Below are 19,154 nucleotides of genomic sequence, written 5' to 3' on the forward strand. Positions count from 1 at the left end.
ATATTGCCAGAAAATGGCCAAAAAAAAAAAAAAAAAAAGTCTCAACTAGAGGGTATAGATTGTAAGTCATATAAGTATCAACTCTTACCTGTAATATACTTCCAAGCTGTTTATGAAAGAACTTTACAAACTCTTTGCTCTCATCATTTTGCTGGGTAAGGGTCAAAACCATGCGTCTCACTGAAGTTAGAAGTTGAGAAGAGCATACTTCATCCATGTGCTCCTGAGAAAAATCCAAGCTGGTTAGGATATAAACTTACCTACTGGTTAAGAAATACTAATTCACGTGAGCTTTTGTTTTGCATAGGTGCTTCTCAATTTTCAGGTACACATTTTGAAATATTCATAGAGCAGCCAGACTCCCACACTATACATGTTAAGGGGTTTATACATTTTAACCAACCACAGCAGGTAATAGCCAATAAAAGAAACTGGCTATTTTTCATCACTTCCTTTCTTACACCTTACCTCACAGCTCACCTGCTACCCACTTGCTCCACGTGTTTTCTAACTCAGCTTTCTCAGTGTCGGCACTGTGGTCACTCTGTGCCCTGGAGGATGTCTAGTGGCACTCCGGCTTCTACCCACTAGAGGCTAGTACCTTTACCTTTCTAAGTCCTGGGAACTAATGTATGTAGACACTACAAAATGTTTTTAGGGTCAAAATCACCTCAGTTGAGAACCAATGTCCTAACTTCTGTAACAAGCCCTTTTGGGCAAGTTTCTTCTCCTTCATCTTCCTTGAGAAGCATGTGCAAGCACCTAATAATCCAAATCATGGTTCACTTTTGGAGGTGAGTCCCTATCACATCCACACCAAGTAACCTCAAGGTTCTAATCCCTCTTCTGCCACTAAACTCATTTAGGCAGGTCTTCTAACCTTTACTCAGCCAAGTTTCTGTTCTGGCTTTGTTTTTTTGTTTTTTGTTTTTTCTATAGAAGTGTGTAAAGTGAGGTGGCTAAACTAGATGATTTCTAAGGTTTCTTAAACTGAAGGATTTAAAGCCACTTTTGAAAAATTCACTGTGAGAGGTGACTTAAAAAAAAAAAAAAAAAAAAAGGATAACAGTCCCTTGTCTTCAAGGAATCAAATACCAGAAAAGTCAAGATACATGAATGATCAATCACTACATGCTATGCACTGTCCAGTAGATCATACTTTTTAGCTGTAGGGGCTGTTTCTCTTTCATGACTGAGCACAATGGTCAGCTCACAGGAGACACTTATTACTGGCTGATAAACAGATATCATAAAAGCAGCACACTAGGTTCTAGAAGGATTTGTAAAAGCGCATTAGAAACAACAATTATCTCTGAAAAAGACATTTCAGCCAAGCAGAAAAGAGGGAAGGTGCTTCATATTTTTAATAGTGACAACTTGTACAAAGGGCTGATGCATGAAAAAGCAATGGCAGGAATAGTAAATTTTGAGCAATTTAGAGTGAGTGTACCAAATGGAGAATTGGGAGAGATGAAGTTGGGAAAGTATACCAGGTCCCTAAATGAAATCTCTCAAAGGCTGGGGAGGGGGGAGTCTGCTTAGTAAACATTCAGTTCTTGCCTATTATGACAGGCAGTCTAGGTAAAACACGAGCATCTGAATTAAGGTTATGCTACCGGAGAGAAGGAAGGAAAATCAGTTTTGGACTCGCTGGTGACAAGAGGGTTAATAGAGTCAAGAAGTCTAGCTTAGGTGACTGGGTGTAATACTGACATTAACAAAGTTCTTATAATCTTACCAAAAAAGTCAAGATTTGTTGGCCTCAAAAACTTTTTGAAACACTAAATTAAGTGAATATTTATGAAAGGGTATCACTTAAATCACAAACAAAATGGTAAAAGCAATGAAATTTCCTGACTGCAGATGCCTGCATTCCCTAAGCATAAAACTAAATCATTCAGGCTTTTTAACCCTTAGACAGTAACTGTACATATTAAATATTACTACCAATATACCTAATTTAACCAAGAAAGACATGTTTAAAAGTATGTTTTGTGTCACTCATGATAAAACAAAAATGTAAAATAAAAAAGGCAACACTCATCTGTTTCAGATGAAAGCAAATAATCACTTAGTTTAAGTCAGTTCACCTGAAGGAATGGTTTTAAACTGTTAAATAAATACCTACCCATCTATCTACAAGAATATATACACATTCTTACAATTTATAGGAATATCAATATTCTTTTTGGAGAGGTGAGTATATATAAATAATGGGAGACAAATTTATAGGATTGATGAAACTGATGTTTTTAGCTTAGGTGTACCTGTATTTTCTGAATTTACTATAATAAAGTCTTTTTTTAAGATTTAAAAAACAAAACACAAAGTACTTGTTTTAAGAAATTACTGCTTACCTTCAAAAAAGGAATGACTTCTTTCATAATGGCTTTAATTTGCCGGTCCAGCTGCTGAGTATCAATTCTAGGACACGGGACAGTAGAAACTTCACTTACAGGTTGTTGTGAACTACAATTTTCAATGGGAGTTTCTATTTTTTAAAAAGAAAATGACTTATTAGCAAAATAAAGCCTATGATATTATACATATGCATTTATTCAGAATCCTAAATATTAAAGTCTCATGATTTTATGGGAAAATAACACAAAGGAGTATCTACATAGTTTTAGCACCCTTAATGAAAAGAGAGTGGTAATAAAACTACTATTATACGTCAGGTGGGGCTATACATTTTTTTTGTACATATGAACTATAGGTTTTTACTTCTAATCAACCAGGAACACACCTTCCAAGTTAGGAACGGTAGCCGCGGCGGCACCGTCCTCATCCTCAACAATCCTGCAGGTGCATCTTGTGTTTGTGCTCCTCTCGGCCTCGGTCTTCATGCGCTCATATTCTCTCATTCTGGCTAATGCCTGATCTAAGTGAATCACAGTGTTACCTGCATATGGAATAAAAACATTTCCAGAAAATATAAAAGCAAACTTTGTCATGTATTCCTCACAAAGTATTAATAAAAAACAAATGTCTGACCATAGGTAAGGAAACGTAGCTTCAACAAATTCTAGATACTGCACTAGCTGGGTAACAAGGCGTGTTAGTCTCTTAGACTCTGAAGTCCATCCTGATTTCACTACTTCATGTTGCTTCACGTAAACAGTACAAAGAAAATACATCCCAAATGTCACTCAAATCCTGATGAAAATGATCCAACTGAACACAAGCAAATAAGGTCAGGAAAAGGCCTGAGAAAAAGATTTCCCAGTTTTCCTTTGTCTACTTCAGACAAAGCTAGTGGTGAAGGACTGTAAGAAAAAAATTAATAAATGAAACAAAACACTTGGTAACTCAGAAAGGGGGAATGACCTGAAGGGGAAAGCCTGGCCACACAGAGATTTTTCTCTATATTGGGACTTCAGTTCAGACTTGACAGGTATTTACTCAGAAGGGAGCTAGGCTTAGAGTCCTTGATAGTCAAAATAAGGCAAGGAAGACTTACTGCTTTGGTAAAAGGTGCACATCTAATAAGGCAAGGTCTGGCCCTTTGCTTTGTAGGAGACCTTTGGAATCACCTAAATCTTTTCTCTCCATGTGAAAAAAACACTAGAATAATAGCACCTTATTTTATCAGCTAAATGCCCCGGAGGTCTGAAATGACTGAATCTCTGTTATCTCTTGAAAGGGAAACAATCAGGTACCTATACATTTTTCTTTTCTCTAGTCTCCTTTCCAAGTCTAAGACTCCAGATTTTCTTCTTACCTTTGAGTTCTACAACAACTCTCTATGCTTGCTTTACTAATGATGAAAAAAAAAATGCAATGTGTCATGCACATTGTGAGTTACCTGGGTTTCTCACTAAAGACTATTCATGCTAAGAAAGTTCTTATCTCAAATTATGAAGTTAACATTTTTATTGAAAATGTGACTGGATGAGGCCCTGATACCTCTCAATTTTTCCCATTTATTAACTAGGAAACCTTAAAGGATAACGTTTCCCTGAAGGGAAGGAAATTAACATTTCCTGAACTCCTATTACACATGCTAGAAAGTTGTATGTATTTTTCACAAGACCATATAGCAAGGTAGGTTAAGACTCCCATTTCCTTAGGATATGCAGTCAGATGATCGATTTGCCAAAGGCTAAGGAATTAACAGGAGACTCTTGACTTTAGACTGATGGACAGACTTTTAACCATGGTCTTTCTACTACATCTTGCCTTTTTGGAACTCTGGTTCTTAGTGTAATTCAAAGACTGTATTAAAGTCATGTTCTAAGATTATAAAAAATTCTGCTTACCTAGATCATCTGTTGCAAATGGCTCAAAATTTGAAGATACAGACATGACGCTAGCATTATCAGCATCATTTTGCTCACTTATTTTATGTGTTTCTCTCTCAAAGTTCTTCTCAAAAGTTTCCTAAGTTATAGTTTAAAAAAACAAAAATCACTAATATTTCTTTAAAATTTTTATGATATCCAAAATTTAACAAAGAAACTAAGTGTTGGCATAAAACTATATACTTAAAATTGTGATATAACTAAAGTTATTAAAGGTTGAACACAGAGAACATTAAAATATTAAGTAACCTTTCAGAACCTATGTCCTTGAGTAGATAAAAATTCACAGAGCCAGCTACTAATTTTAACTTGGAAAATTTAAACACTTCAAATGATTTCTACACCCTCAGGGAAATTCTCCCATCTCTAAACCCTAACAATACCTAGGACTTGACTTTATATGGTTTTACCAGAAGAAAAACATGACAGCATCATTCACTTTAAATGCACTTTATTGAAATATAATTTACATACAACAATGTACTCGTTAAGTGTACAGTTGGATGAGTTCTAAAAATAACCTTATGCAACCACTTTCCCTAAAGATAAAGATCATTTCCACCAGCTCAAAAAGTTCCTTTGTCCCCTCTGCAGTCAGTCTCCACTACACTCCACTGGTATGATTTCTATCACCAAATTAGTTTCGCTTGTTCTAGAACTTGACATATAAATGGAACCATTCAATATACACTCTACAGTGTCTGGCTTTTCTTTTGCTCCATATGTTTCTGAAATTAATCCATGATGTCATATGTTTCAGAAGTTCATTATTTCTTAATGGCTGAACAGTATTCCAGTGTAAGGACATACCATCTTTTGTATATCCATTTATCTGCTGATGTTCGTTTGAAGCTATCGTGACTAACGATGCTATCACCATAAGAATACAAGTATTTTTGTGGACATAAGTTTTCATTTCCCTTGGATGAATACCTAAGAAGAAAAACTGTTTGGTTGCATGCCATGTTTGTGTTTAGGTTTCTAAGAAACCGCCAAACTGCCTTCCAAGTGTTTGCACAATTTTACAATCCCATAAGCAGTGTGAAAGTTCCAACTGCTCTATATTCACACCAACACTTCTCATTGTCAACCTTTTTAATTTCAGCCTTTCTAGTGCATGTGAGGTAACACCTCATGTGGTTTTAACATGGACATTGGCCATTTACAGATCCTCCTTCACGCAGTGCCTGTTCAAATCTTGCCCATATTTTACCGAGCTGTTGGTTTTACAAGGGAATTGTAAAAGTTCTTTATAGAGTCTGGATTATTTATATAGTCATTGTCAGATATATGTACTTAAATTATTTTCTCCTAATGGTGTCTTTTCAAAGTCAGAATGATTTTATTTTTATGATGTTTATCAAATTTTTCCTTTACAGTTAATGCTTTGTGCACCCTAAGAAATCTTTGCTTATGTTCAATCATGAAGATTTTCTTTGAGAAGTCTTATAGTTTTGGCCTTCTCAGGATTTAATTTCAAAATAATTTTTGTGTATAGTGTGATTAAGGAGAGTCCCACATTCTAAAACCCACTTCACAATTTTCTCTCTCCTGTTAATCTTTAAAATTTTTCTCTTAAGTTATGAAATGAAACCTCTGTCTCTGATTATAGGAAATTCAGGCATTACAGAATATGATTCAGGAAATGGAGTCATTTTGTTGCTCCTTCAATTAAGATTGGAAGGTAGAAGTGCTTTTGCCATTTTATGGCACCTGGAATAGAAGATACAAGGTGTTTCTTCCTCTTCCTAAACTTCAATTCTTCAACTCTCTTTTGACTTATAATTCCCAGATACCTACTTTCACTTCTCTCTTTCCTGGGCATGAAAACTCTTACATACTCTGAAATATGTCTATACAAGCTCCATAAATGAAGCTCAAAAGACCTTGGCTTAGAAACTTGGAGAATGAGAGTCTGTATCTGTCCAATATGGAAACCACTAGCCATGTGGCTATTTATATTAAAATTTAGTTCCTCAGTCCTGTTACCCACATTTCAAGTGCTCGATAGCCCCATGTGGCTAATAGCTACCATATTAGACAATGCACATATAAAACATTTCCATCATTGTACGAAGTTCCACTGGACAGCACTGCTCTAGATCTGTGGGTTGGAACACTGGATGTTGTGCTGCTACTGACTAAATAGCGTTAACAAAGTGTGGATGTTAATAACATTAATGACAAAATGAAGTTTTGAATGAAAAATTAAAGAACAATTCAGTTATTTAAAAGTAATACTAAGTACAGTTCTTTGTGCCAAATCAATATGGTTATGGGTTGAATCTCTGTGTCGACCCCCCAAATCCGTATGCTGAGGCCTTAACTCTCAATGTATTAGGAGGTGGACCTTTGGGAGGTAATCAAAGCTCAGATGAAGTAATGAGGGCGAAGCCCCCATGGCGGCATCAGTGCCCATACAAGAAAAGAGACATCGGAGCCACATGTGGACACGTGGAAAAGGTGGTCATCTGCAAGCCAGGAAGAGGGCCCTCACTGAGTACCAAATTTGCTGGCTCCATGATCTTGGAATTCCCAGGCTACAGAACTGTGAGAAATAAATGTCTATTGTTTAAGCCACCCAGTCTACAGTACTTTGTTGTACCAGCCTGAACTAAGACACTTACTCAGGAAACACATATCTTTAAATTTTATTTAACTTTAAAATCTTGTCAGATTAAATTAACTTTATCATAAACTGTAGCTCAGTTTTCAACTTGCTACTGACGGTAAAGACCAATGTGCTCAAACATTTTAAAATAACGAAGTAATACCATGTATATGAAATCTGGATAAAAAGGGAGACAATGGGAGGTACAGGAGACAGAGACATCATTCATGCTCTCAGCAAGTTATTTCAGTAGCTAATAAACTTTAATGTAACTGCATATCTCCTACTTTTGTATACAGCTGGACCACTCTTCATTTTCCACAAAAAAAGAGTACACGATTTCCAAGTAGTTATAACAGCAATCCCAAGTAACAATTACTTACATTATATATTTGACACTGTTAAGTGAATTAAAACCATGTACAAGTTTGTGTTCAGAGAGGTATAGGAGTTGGAGCCTAAGGTTTTAAGCAGAAAAGATGACTTGGGAAAGTACTGTTTCAAACATGAATGTAAGTTAAAGAGCAAAAATTCAGAAAATGTCCTCAATAGTTGTAAGGAAATTAGTACATGTGAAGAAAAAACAAGAAATCTTTTGAGAAAATACTATCTTTTCAAAAGAACTTATAATGTTAAAATATCAACAATGGGCAGAAACACAGCAATACTGCTTCTGACTCTCTATAGCAGATACTTGCTGTTCAGTTATGGCACTCTTATCCGTGAATTTCCAAATACTAGAACTGGCAGAAAAAAGAAATGTATTTGCTATCCCAGGACCACATATTACCTTTTATAACAGCATCAGGGTCCAAACCTTTTAGGTGATTTCCAAACCCCTAACACATCATCTCCTCACTATCCTAGTGGTTTGCCATTCACTCATTCAATCACTTCTATGCTAGGTAGGGCCTACTTGAAGAACACCATTTACTGAAAATACACCATTTTCCTCACCACTCTTTTCCTTTTCCCAGTTGCTTTTACTTTATTCAAAATTTTCTTCAATAACTTGAGTATGTTAGCTTTTTTCCCTGGATAATTTTTTTTTTGTCCAGGCTTCTCTCTTCCAACCCAAAGACCTGATTTATCTGGTATTTATGTACTTAAGGGCTCTGTGATCTGACTGCAGTCTGGTTTACTGAATGTCTTGAATAAACACAAGACATTTTACTAAATATCTGTTATCAATCAATTCCTATGTTGGGCACCAGAGATATAAACACAGCTATTTTAAACCTTATAATGTGTCATTTATAGATAATTTTGGGGATTTAACTGCTGGCATATTTTAATTGAGTTGTATACCTCACCTCAAAATGATGTGTTTTACTCAGCATTTTAAGAAAGCTAAAGACGCAATTATCAGGTATCTGCACAATTTATAACAACTTATTTAACTTTTGTTTACTGCATACTGAAATTATGTCTACATTAATCATGATCAGCTTACATCATCAGTGGTAGCAAGGCTTTCACTGGGGGTAAGTTCTGAGTTTGAGGCTATCCAAGTACCAGAATTCACTGACTTTACATTTTCCCCTTCTTTTTCATGGTTCTCAGAAATATGTCTGGATACTATGTCCTAAATAAGGAAATAAAATAGTTACTTACGTAAAACATTTAATTTTTTTTCACAAATTTAAAAGCAGAAGCAGATAGAATAACAAATGCAATTCTCCTCACCTGTTAATTATGAGGAAGAAATAACATTAAAGACAAAACACTAAAAAATTGCTCAGAAAGACTTTTAGAAAAGCTATTTAAGCTATGCAAGAAGCTTTAAATAAAATGGTAAGACAACACATGAAAAATGGATCATTATACATATGGAAGAAGATGTACTTCAGTCTAAGAAAGCAACCAGATATAATCATGAAGAGCAGTACCAGACAGGATAGGAAAAAGAATGTTAGGTACCACATACCTGCAATGCATATAAAGCCCTCTGTCTCAAATAGTCTGTATTAAGCAGCTGAAGCTCATGGAAGAGTTCAATAAGAAAATGTGGACGAGATTCATTTTGAGAAATTAATGTAGCTACTTCAGAATAAATGGTATCCCGCAAAGCTTCAAACATGGAAAAATCACTCCCAGTTTCTGGAAGATATAAAAGATCAGGAAGTTAATAGTGATGAAATACATTCCTGACCATTTCTACTGGGTTGTATCAGTACTCTCAGGTTTAAATTACTTAAAACTCAGAACATATTCAATTCTATTTCAGGGCTTTTAAAGTAGAAAAACAATCTTAAAAACTACCAAGATAAAGATAATCTCAAAATTATCAAGATATATATTAGAAAAATACTTAAATGTATGGATAGTATTACCTAGCATTATTCAGACTACTTATTTCTCAAAAAAAAAAATGATCTGGATAATTTTACACATTTCATAGGAATAATCAATGGAAATCTTTCAGCACTCGAATGAAATAAACAGATTTTTTTTTTTTTTTTGCTAATACGAACTGCGTTACAGAAAAGGAAACTTATTTAGTTATGGTTTAGAATAAACTAAATGCTGCCAATAAAAACTACTATTTTAAGGTCTATCTAGTTAGGTCTATCAGTTCTCAAATCTCACCTACCATTCTATACTGATGGAAAATTGAATTTGTAACTGCAACACAATATAGGTCAATTTTGCTAATGTCTTACTGACACACTCAGCCTAAGATGGACCAGGTATGACCCATTTCAAGTTTTCAGTTACACAGAATCTAGGCATCACTCTATTATTTAGCAACAATTCTGCTATATGTATTTGTGGGTAACACAGAATTATTGCCCTTAAAGGAATACAGTCATACTTTTATTTTTAAGAGTGCAAATTAACAACTGTTCCTCTGGTGCCTGGATGGCTCAAGCTAGTTAAGCTTTTGGTTTCTGCTCAGGTCATGATCTCGCAGTTCAGGAGTTTGAGCCCCATGTCAGGCTCCACACTGTCGGCATGGATTCACCTCTCCCTCTCTCACTGCCCCTCCCCTGCCCACTTTCTCTCTCAAAATAAATAAACTTAGAAAAAAAAAATTTTTTTTAACTGTTCCCATTTTCAGTTCTCTATTTAAAAAAAGCCTCAGGGCGCCTTGGTGGCTCAGTGGGTTGAGTGTCCGACTTTGGCTCAGGTCATGATCTCACAGCTCGTGGGTTTGAGCCCCGCATCAGGCTCTGTGCCGACAGCTCAGAGCCTGGAGCCTGCTTTGGATTCTGTGTCCCCCTCACTCTCTGCCCCAACCCACTTGCATTCTGTCTCTGTCTCTCTCAAAAAATAAATAAACATTAAAAAGAAATTTTTTTTTAAAGTCTCTAGCTCTTCTAGCTATCAAACTCAGTACCCTTTCTAGAGCAATAGTAGAAACATGGGTAGTTAAATATTCAAGTTCCACAAATATCAGTGACAAGATTCTAAAACAGAGAATTTAAAATATTGAGTGTTTTGATATACTGTGGTTTTAAATAAATACGCAAAGATCATAAAGATTTAATTCACTTTTTGCAAGAGAGGATAAGAATATGCAAAGCAAATGAGGCCTAATGAGAAAACCTCCTACTAACTTATGTCTTTTTTTTTTAAATTTTTTTTTTCAACGTTTATTTATTTTTGGGACAGAGAGAGACAGAGCATGAACGGGGGAGGGGCAGAGAGAGAGGGAGACACAGAATCGGAAACAGGCTCCAGGCTCTGAGCCATCAGCCCAGAGCCTGACGCGGGGCTCGAACTCACGGACCGCGAGATCGTGACCTGGCTGAAGTCGGACGCTCAACTGACTGCGCCACCCAGGCGCCCCGCTTATGTCTTAAACCTTAACATCTTCTGGTCTCAATTTCTACAAGTATAAAATAATAATAATGAATACACAACTTCCCTATCCCTCAGACATTTTTAAGTATAAAATTAAAATAAAATAAAATAAAATAAAATAAAATAAAATAATAAAATACCAATGTTCTTTTACTAGTTTTAAAATGTCCACATGTGATATTTATTTTAAGTCTCCGTAAGAAATCTCTAAAGGAAAAATCCAGATAAGAAAATAGATTTTAATACACAAACTTCCAGTTTATGTACTACAGTTGGCCAGTTAATTTAGAAAATGTTTATCATTTCAAAGATATAAAAACAAAGCATATTCAATGACATCTGTCATACCTCTGTAGGTGATAAAATTTTCATTCTAAATTATATATCACTAAAGATTAAATTATTCACAAATAATGAATTATGCTGAACACATGCTCCACCCCCCTCTCCCGACTCTGGCCCTGCAACAGAGGTAGAAAGTTTTTGCCAGTTTCTCCTCCTGAACTAAAATGCATTTGTTTAAGCTAGAAAATCCTTGAGCTCAATCAAGTTTCTCTGATTCCATCTTATTTTCATAGTTCTTTAGGAAGTATCACAGATATAAGTCAAGCTTAGTCTGTGCTAGATCCTTGTTTTTTCTTTAGATTCTCCTACAGATTCACAACAGAGTTTTATTTTTCACTTATGTATAGTGTAGGGAACCATTAAAGAATATTTATAATTCTAAATCACACAGAACCATATTTAAAGAAAATATATACGATAAAGATCAAAACAGCACTTTGGAATGTTTGTAATTTTCCATGCCTTTTTATCAAGGTCTTTGCATGTCATTGTTTTTGTTTAATGGTGTATTGGCTCATTTTTAAATACAGATGTTGACTAGTGACGAAAAATAAGCAGGTACAGCAGAAGTCACACGTAATACTTAAACACTGTAAATCAAAGCTAGGAAAAAATAACGGTATTCTTGTTTCAAAAAATATTAATGCTTTTAAGCACTTAAGAAATACAAAATAAATAACTTCAAATAAAACACTAAATTGTAAAAAGATTTTCTATTACCCTTATGAATGTGTTGGCTATATTCTATACAGTAAATGAAAATGAAAACCAGAAAGGCAGCTCATTTTATCACCCAAGAATTATAAATGAAAGCCTTCAGAATTTTATGAAGTCTCTTTCACTTTTACAAGGCAAATGACATATATACACTAAGCTAAATCTAAAAATAATCAGAGCAATAAAACTAAGGATATTTAGGACTAATGGAAAAAAATTAACACAAACTGGACACCAAAACTAAGCAGATTGTTACCTGGCGCTTCATTGCATGCATTTCTGTTAGACTGCTGTAGCACTCTCCTAGCATGTGCTGTAGGAAAGGGCAGACATAAGGATGAACATAAAATGTGTATGAATAGTAAAGACAGGGTCTATAATATGAGTAAGTGAATAAAAAAAAAAAAGCAAATTTCTTTAAAATTGTTTGCCTGAACTGAAATGTTATCACAAGATAAGGTTTTTACTTTGTTTTAAAATAATCTTATTAGGGAAAATACAAGAAGATTTGTTATAAACTTATATATAAACAATGTGACTGATGACGACTATCATAATTCACTTCTGCCATTCACTCTCAGAAGCATACACATCAAGATGAAACTCCCCCAACTCCTTAGGGAGAGGACGGGACAATTAAATACTAGCAGTCCTATGTGCTACACTCTAGTAATCATGTTATCGAAAAGCACTAGCACATGCTATAAAGAATTTCAGGGTAGTGACTAAAACAAAGTGTTTTCAGAGCATGAATATGCAAATACACACAGTGTATATTTACACAATTCAGGCATTTTTTAGTGCAACAAAATTCAACCCTTATATTTTTCTAACAGTAATAAGGTCTGAAGAACTATGACCAAATATCCATTATTTAGGTAACTTAATAGTCCAATTAAGTCTTTCAATTTAATGCCCTTCCCCAACCTCCACTCATTTACTCTTTGAAGATACCATTATTTGATAAAGACAGTGAAAGGGGATAAAAGTTACAAAATTTTGGTAAACTGCTGGGGTTGTGTCAGTAGAATTGATAGTTTTGCCAAAAGGATCCTAGACTTAGCAGAAGACCAGGACTGAAACTTCCACTATGCAATCTCCTAGCAACAGGACCTTGAGGAAGTCAATCAGTTCAAAACACAAACAAATGTGGTGGTTCTTTTCTGATTACAAAATCAATAAATACTCATTATGAAAAGTTTAGAAAATACAGAAAAGTTTCAAAATGATAAAATCTCTATTAACATTTTGATGGATTTTCTTCCAGTCTTTTTTCATTGATATTTTTGTTAACATAGTTGGAATCATACCGTTCAGACAACACTAACTACCAGTATTGTTTTCACTTTTTTTCCCCTTAGCATAGAGAAGTACAATTAACGGAGTTAAGGGCGTGACTTTTGAAGCTTTCCAGAAAAACTGTACCAGTTTATGTTACCAGCTCTTTATGACACTGGGAAAAAAACAGGTCTCTCTGACCATGTTTCCTCAACTGCAAATGGAAATAAAACCAATTCACAGCATTATGAGGCTCAAATGAGATGAGTAATTTAATTTGTAAATAGTAGAGCATAATACAAATGGTAGCTGCTACTCTAGTTTTTCACCAAGGGTCCTACTGACACCTGAGAAGAGTCTATATTTACTGCCTCCCTCTTCATTTTTCTTTGAGATGTACTTGTTCTTTATAAATTGGGAAAGTACCAGTACTTAATGTAAAACAGTGACAAACACATACAACTCCATTCATTCATTCATTCATTCCTCCATTCATTCAATCAACACTAAGTGCCTACCATGTGTCCAGTATCACAGAAACATTGAAGGTACAAATATGAAAGGTATTACCTGCTGCCAAGGGACTCAAAAAGGTGACAGACACTTAAACAGGTAATTACTATAAAATGTGATACAGGCAACAGAAGAGATTTACACAGGCTACAACAGAAACGAAAAAGGAGAAAGGGAAACATATCTGAGCTTAGATCTGGATACAATTTCAGAGAAATTATGCAGAATTAACATTTTATTTAAGACTCCAGTAAAGAAAAAGGCTTACAAAGAGCAAAAAGGACTCAGGCAGAAAAGACACTTCCTGAGGTGAGAAATGGCATGATAACTATGGGCAAATTTCAGGTCAGTGCCTTGGAAAGAAGAGACAAGTTCAAGGCAGAGGGTGGGCAGAGAAGAGTCTAGAGATGCAAGAAAGAGCCAAATCTCCGCTGGACAGATGTTACATTAAAGCATTTGGACTTTCCCATTAAGTATGGTAAAGCCAAAGATTTTAAGCAAGGAATGATATGATTTTATATCGAATTATTATTCAGAGAAGATTTTCAGAATTTCAAATCGGTTCCAAATTAATGCCAACTATACTTTTTGTTTAGAATTTTATCAAAATGTCAAAAGCTAGTATCGCAATAAAAATATTTCCAGTTTACATCTCTTGATATCAAAAATATATCTACCCTACTTATACAACACCTTCCACATGACAGAAAATTCCAACAGACCACTTTTCAACTCTAAGATGAAGAAGTCCTTAGATTAAAGCAAACCAAAAAAGAACATACCTGAAGATATTTCTGTAGACCTACTATATTTTATTATTTTTTCCAGCTGCTCATGATTCTTTCTGCTGAATACTTTTGCTTGAACAGGCTCTTCAGTCTGGGCTGAATGTCTGTTCCTACTTTTGCAAGGTTCACATGTGCTAGACATACTGGCACTTTCATACCCTTGAGTAAAAAAAGTGACAACTGTTATCAGTTGCAACTAACTCAAACTGAAAGGGAAATTGATTTCCATAGTGAAATAGTACACGTAACCCAATTTAGAATATATGAAGGCCTGGTATAAATAGACATACAAAATAGTAAAACAATGTCTTGCAATAACCTTTGGAAGCATGGGTAACAATAATATATTCTAACACTTCATTGTCCTTTGATATTTAATGAGTACATCCCAACTCAAACTATATGGCAGGCCTTATATGACCCAAATTCCCTACTAGACTACAAGTTAACAATTTTTCAGTGTTAGGAAATACAAGAAAGAATCCTATCCAGTCTACATAAAATGTCCGTAACAGAGAGAAGAGTAATGGGCACTTGTCAAATATGTGTGCCTTCTTATTATAACTCGTGTGTAACAGGACTTGATTTAAAAGGTCTTACCCACCATAGGTTATCTATATACCCTACTAAATTTTCCTTGCTATATGGCACAAGATAGGACTTCAACTTTATTTTGTTCCATATGGATACTTGGCTATATCTACCCTCTTCCCAATGAAGTAAAATGCAACCTTGGTCAATATATTAAATGTCCCTATTTATTAAGTTCTACTTCTGAGCATTATTTAAATGGCATACGTATTCCAATGCCATTTTCATTCTTTTAGCCACCAAAGTTTTACAGAACGCTTAAATATCTGGTAAGGCAAGTCCTACCTAGCTTCTCTTCTTTTCTTGGCTATTGTTAGACATTTGTCCTTCCATACAAGTGCTGACATTTTTTTTTCTAATTTCAAAAACAGTCCACAGTCCATGAGGATTCAAAATGGAATCACATTAAAAGCATTTCTTAACTTGAGGAGAACTGATATTTAATAATTTTACACATTCTCTTCTAAAAAGTTATGTTTGTTCCATCTTATTTCATGTTCTTCAAAAATATTTACATTTTTATAGATGTAGTACTTTCCTTGTTAAACTTATCCCTAAGGATTTACCCCCCTATAACTTTGGATACTACCACGGGAAGAGTATTTCCCCCCAACTTCCATTCTTCTGTTACTACAACAGCTAAAAATACTTGCACACTTATTTTGTAACCAGCTACTCTACTAATTTATGTTGTTAACCTTAGTAGCTATTTTCCAGTGTCTCTTGGGCTCTCTCAGAAAAATATAAAATGTTTCCATTTATTTATTTAATTATTTAACTTTTTTGTGATAATGCTTTCCAAACAATGCTAGACAATTATGATGGTGGAGAGGGAACCCCTGTTTAATTTCTAATTTTGATACAGATTATCTTTGGAGTATTTTCATTTACAATGTTGTGATTGGCATTAGCTAACAGCCTTCATTATATCAAATATTAAATATCTGTCTTCTTAGGTGCATTTTACTTAAAAATTTTTACCAGGAATGACTTTAAAGTTTATCTAATCTACCACTATGATTATATGACTTCTGTCCTTCAATTTGTTGATATCAAAATTATGTTGACAGATTTCCTGATAATGAATCATGATTACATTTCTGTAATAAACCCTACTGACAACAGTCTAATATTTGTTTTGATTCATGGCAGATTAAATTTGCTAATATTTCACTTTTCAATTTACATTAGTAACTGAGATTGATCTGTTGTTTTCTTTACTGAACTGTTACCTCTCCTTTTCACCTTTCCCTATATTAAAGGTGTCTAATCTGATTCATATGTTGTTCCTGTTGTTTTCGGCAGATAGGACACACCAGCATCTTCTTTTCATCGTGACCAGTTTGAATACAGGACTCCCGAGATGCAGTACTCTTCTGTCTGTGTATGGGCATTATTTCACTTTTTTCTACTTCTTGTGTTGTCTGATGTCAGTTTGGTCCTTTTTTATCATACAGAACTTGTTCTTCCAGTCTGGAAGCTTAGAAGATGTTTACTTTTTCCTTGGGATTAAGGAATTTTATCAGAATATACATAGGGGTATGTGGATACCTTCCTCCCTTGCCTCCCAGCTGGACAACAGTTAGCTGCATTTCTACTAAATTCAAGAGTAGAATTCAGTGATGCATCACTTACATATTAACACCCAATGCTCATCCCAACAAGTGCAGTCCTTAATGACCCTTGCCCATTTAGCCCATCCCCCCACCCAACACCCCTCCAGCAACCCAGAGTTTGTTCTATTTAAGAGTCTTCTGGTTTGTCCCCTCAATTTTCTAGGCCAATAATTTGGGACTTAATAGCAGTTACCCTCTTTTTTGAATAATCTAAACATTATATGTGAAAACCATTTTTTCTAGTTCTATAGAATTTGTTATTAGTTTAATACACTTAAGTGTTTTTAGGATTTTGTTCAAGTGTGTATTTCCTTCAATAACTGTTTTTACTGGATTTTACCTGTTCTATCTAGCGTTCAGCTTCTGTGGCTTCTCTCTAGCTGCTGGTCCCTTTTGCATGCACTGTTACGTTCACTGGACGTCAGGACTCCTATCTACCCTGAAGGCTGGACCCAACTGTAGGTAGCTTCACTGGCATGCAGACAGCAGTTGGAAGCCTCACTCCTACAGTGAGTGAAGCAACATTCTCACCAGCAAGTTGTCAGTCTCCCACCAAGACAGTAAGAGGAAGCTTTTCTACTCAGTCTCCACAGCTGCAAAGGCAATGCTCTCACACAGGCAAGGTAGGGACAATGGCACCTACTTGTTCAGGGACACTCTTTACCATTAGTATCCTGAAGTGGCAAAAGACTGCTATTCTTCGAAAGAAGGAGGGTGTAAGAATAATAGGAGGTGCACAGAAGCCCATCCTCCAACCAAGTCTTCCCCGGGACTACAGAGCTCTGATCTTTGCCCCCAGCATTCTCAGAATGAGACAAGAGAGCCGAAAGCCTTGCTACTTACATGCTCCAGATCACAGTAGCTGCCCTGCTAATAACAAGTTAAGTCCCCCAAATACTGTCGATTTATTCTCTGTAACATCCATTCTGGAATTAACCTTCCCTTTTTATTTTTAAGGCCATCATTCAAGTTAGGACTTTATCATTTCATATTTGGGTTCCTAGTTTCTTCGTTGGTCTCTCAGACTAAAGTCTAGCCACTCTCATTCATTCTGCATGAAACTTACTGGAAAAAGAGCCCTCTTGGTTATTTTTGACCTTCACATAAACAGGTCCAGCAATAAGGGTATACAACTGACAAAAGGAAAAGGTAAAATGGAGAATTAAGGAAGACTACTGAGACTCCAGAGTTCCACTGGCTAGGCCAGCTAGTAGAACACCACCACCACCACATGTTCATTAGCATAAGGGATCTCCCAACCCACCTCATCACTCTTTCCCTTGCCCACAATCTGTGTTACTCAGAATGAGTGGCGACATAGCTAGAAAAAAACCATACTTTTAGCTGTGTCTTCACTTTAGCGACACAGCTCAGCCATGGCACCCTGGAGACCTTGCACATATCCACAAAGGCGACACAGGTAAGGACTGAACTGCAGCTGAGTCTAAGTCTTGACAGAAGGCCTTATGATCCTCCTGGAGCACAGAATATGAGAACATGGGAGGCTTGTGAGGAACTACTACGTGGCCATTTTTTATTTGCCTCCCCCCACCCCCTCGTAAAGCTGTCATGAAAGTATTTTTTATCTCCTCCTGGGTTCTGATGAAATAGGAGACCTTTCTTTCTCAGGCTCTGGGGACACACTGCCAGACTATAAAGTGGACTGTAGCTGCAGCACGGCACCGGCTCCCCAGTAATGGGTCCTACCACTCATGTTGCAACTGTCATCTGGCTTCTTCTGTTTCAGTGTCCCCTTGTGGCATGTAGAACAAAGAACATAGGGAGCTAGGACTCCCAGATGCTCTCATTTCTATGCCTATGTAAGTAATGAACTCTGTGACTCTAAAAAGTGTTGTTTCTTTGCTGGCCACATCTGTCAGGCCTTGCCCTTCCCAATGCTTGACATGCATTTCAACTCAGTCTTCATCAGTAAACAACAGGAGAGGGAAGAGAAGAAAAATGAAAAGACTCAGGGACAGTTATAGTACATTAACAGTTCAATCTGATTTTCCAAGAACGGGGAAGACCTAGACTATAGGATCCCACTGCTTTCTAACAATATCAAAAGAGGGAATGGACCTGCTAGAGAGTAGCCAAATTACAGGTCTGATGCATCCGGCCAGGCAAGAAACATCTGGCACAGCAAGAAATGATGCTCAACTCAAAGTCTGAATTAGGATGGAAGTGTAAAGAATTGTCACTATCACTCAATTTGTACCACCTTACTTCACACGCAGTAATATGTACCTTTACATATAAAGACCTGCTAAAGATGAAAATACATCACCATCATTGCAAACAAAGCTAAGTGAAGATTTAGCATGCTACTGCTGAAAACTGTCCATAAGTGCAAAACACACAAGCAGTTCAGTCTAGTAAATCAGGGACAGTATAACCAGCTGTCCTCTCTCTCAAGACAGCAGCTTAAGTCCCACCACGCTGATTTATTTGTCACACCCTATTTCCTTCCCCAGTTCCTCTCATCTTTCCCTGCCTCATCCTGCCTCTAAACTTTTTTTTTTCATTGTTACTAGTTTGGAATGCCTTCCAATATTTCTCTTCATCTACCTACATTTAAGACAAGTAA

General features: G+C 35.9%; 1 protein-coding gene across 25 annotated transcripts in view; it reads right to left on the minus strand.

The window, feature by feature from the left end:
* PCM1 (pericentriolar material 1) overlaps nucleotides 1-19,154 on the minus strand; it is an 83,028-nt gene that overhangs the window by 14,977 nt on the left and 48,897 nt on the right. For 17 of the 25 annotated variants that reach the window (XM_040490033.1, XM_040490031.1, XM_040490034.1 and 14 more), the window contains 8 exons: nucleotides 14,355-14,519; nucleotides 12,038-12,094; nucleotides 8,840-9,012; nucleotides 8,366-8,497; nucleotides 4,260-4,380; nucleotides 2,747-2,902; nucleotides 2,358-2,491; nucleotides 89-223 (listed from right to left, as the gene is read on the minus strand). In XM_040490033.1, the coding sequence (XP_040345967.1) occupies nucleotides 89-223; nucleotides 2,358-2,491; nucleotides 2,747-2,902; nucleotides 4,260-4,380; nucleotides 8,366-8,497; nucleotides 8,840-9,012; nucleotides 12,038-12,094; nucleotides 14,355-14,519 (1,073 nt within the window). The remainder of the gene's footprint in view (nucleotides 1-88; nucleotides 224-2,357; nucleotides 2,492-2,746; nucleotides 2,903-4,259; nucleotides 4,381-8,365; nucleotides 8,498-8,839; nucleotides 9,013-12,037; nucleotides 12,095-14,354; nucleotides 14,520-19,154) is intronic. The other 8 variants (XM_040490035.1, XM_040490047.1, XM_040490049.1 and 5 more) reach the window with 3 other exon arrangements.

Source organism: Herpailurus yagouaroundi, unplaced genomic scaffold, assembly GCF_014898765.1.
Source record: "Herpailurus yagouaroundi ecotype Mexico unplaced genomic scaffold, PumYag 181, whole genome shotgun sequence".
Lineage (NCBI taxonomy): Eukaryota > Metazoa > Chordata > Mammalia > Carnivora > Felidae > Herpailurus > Herpailurus yagouaroundi.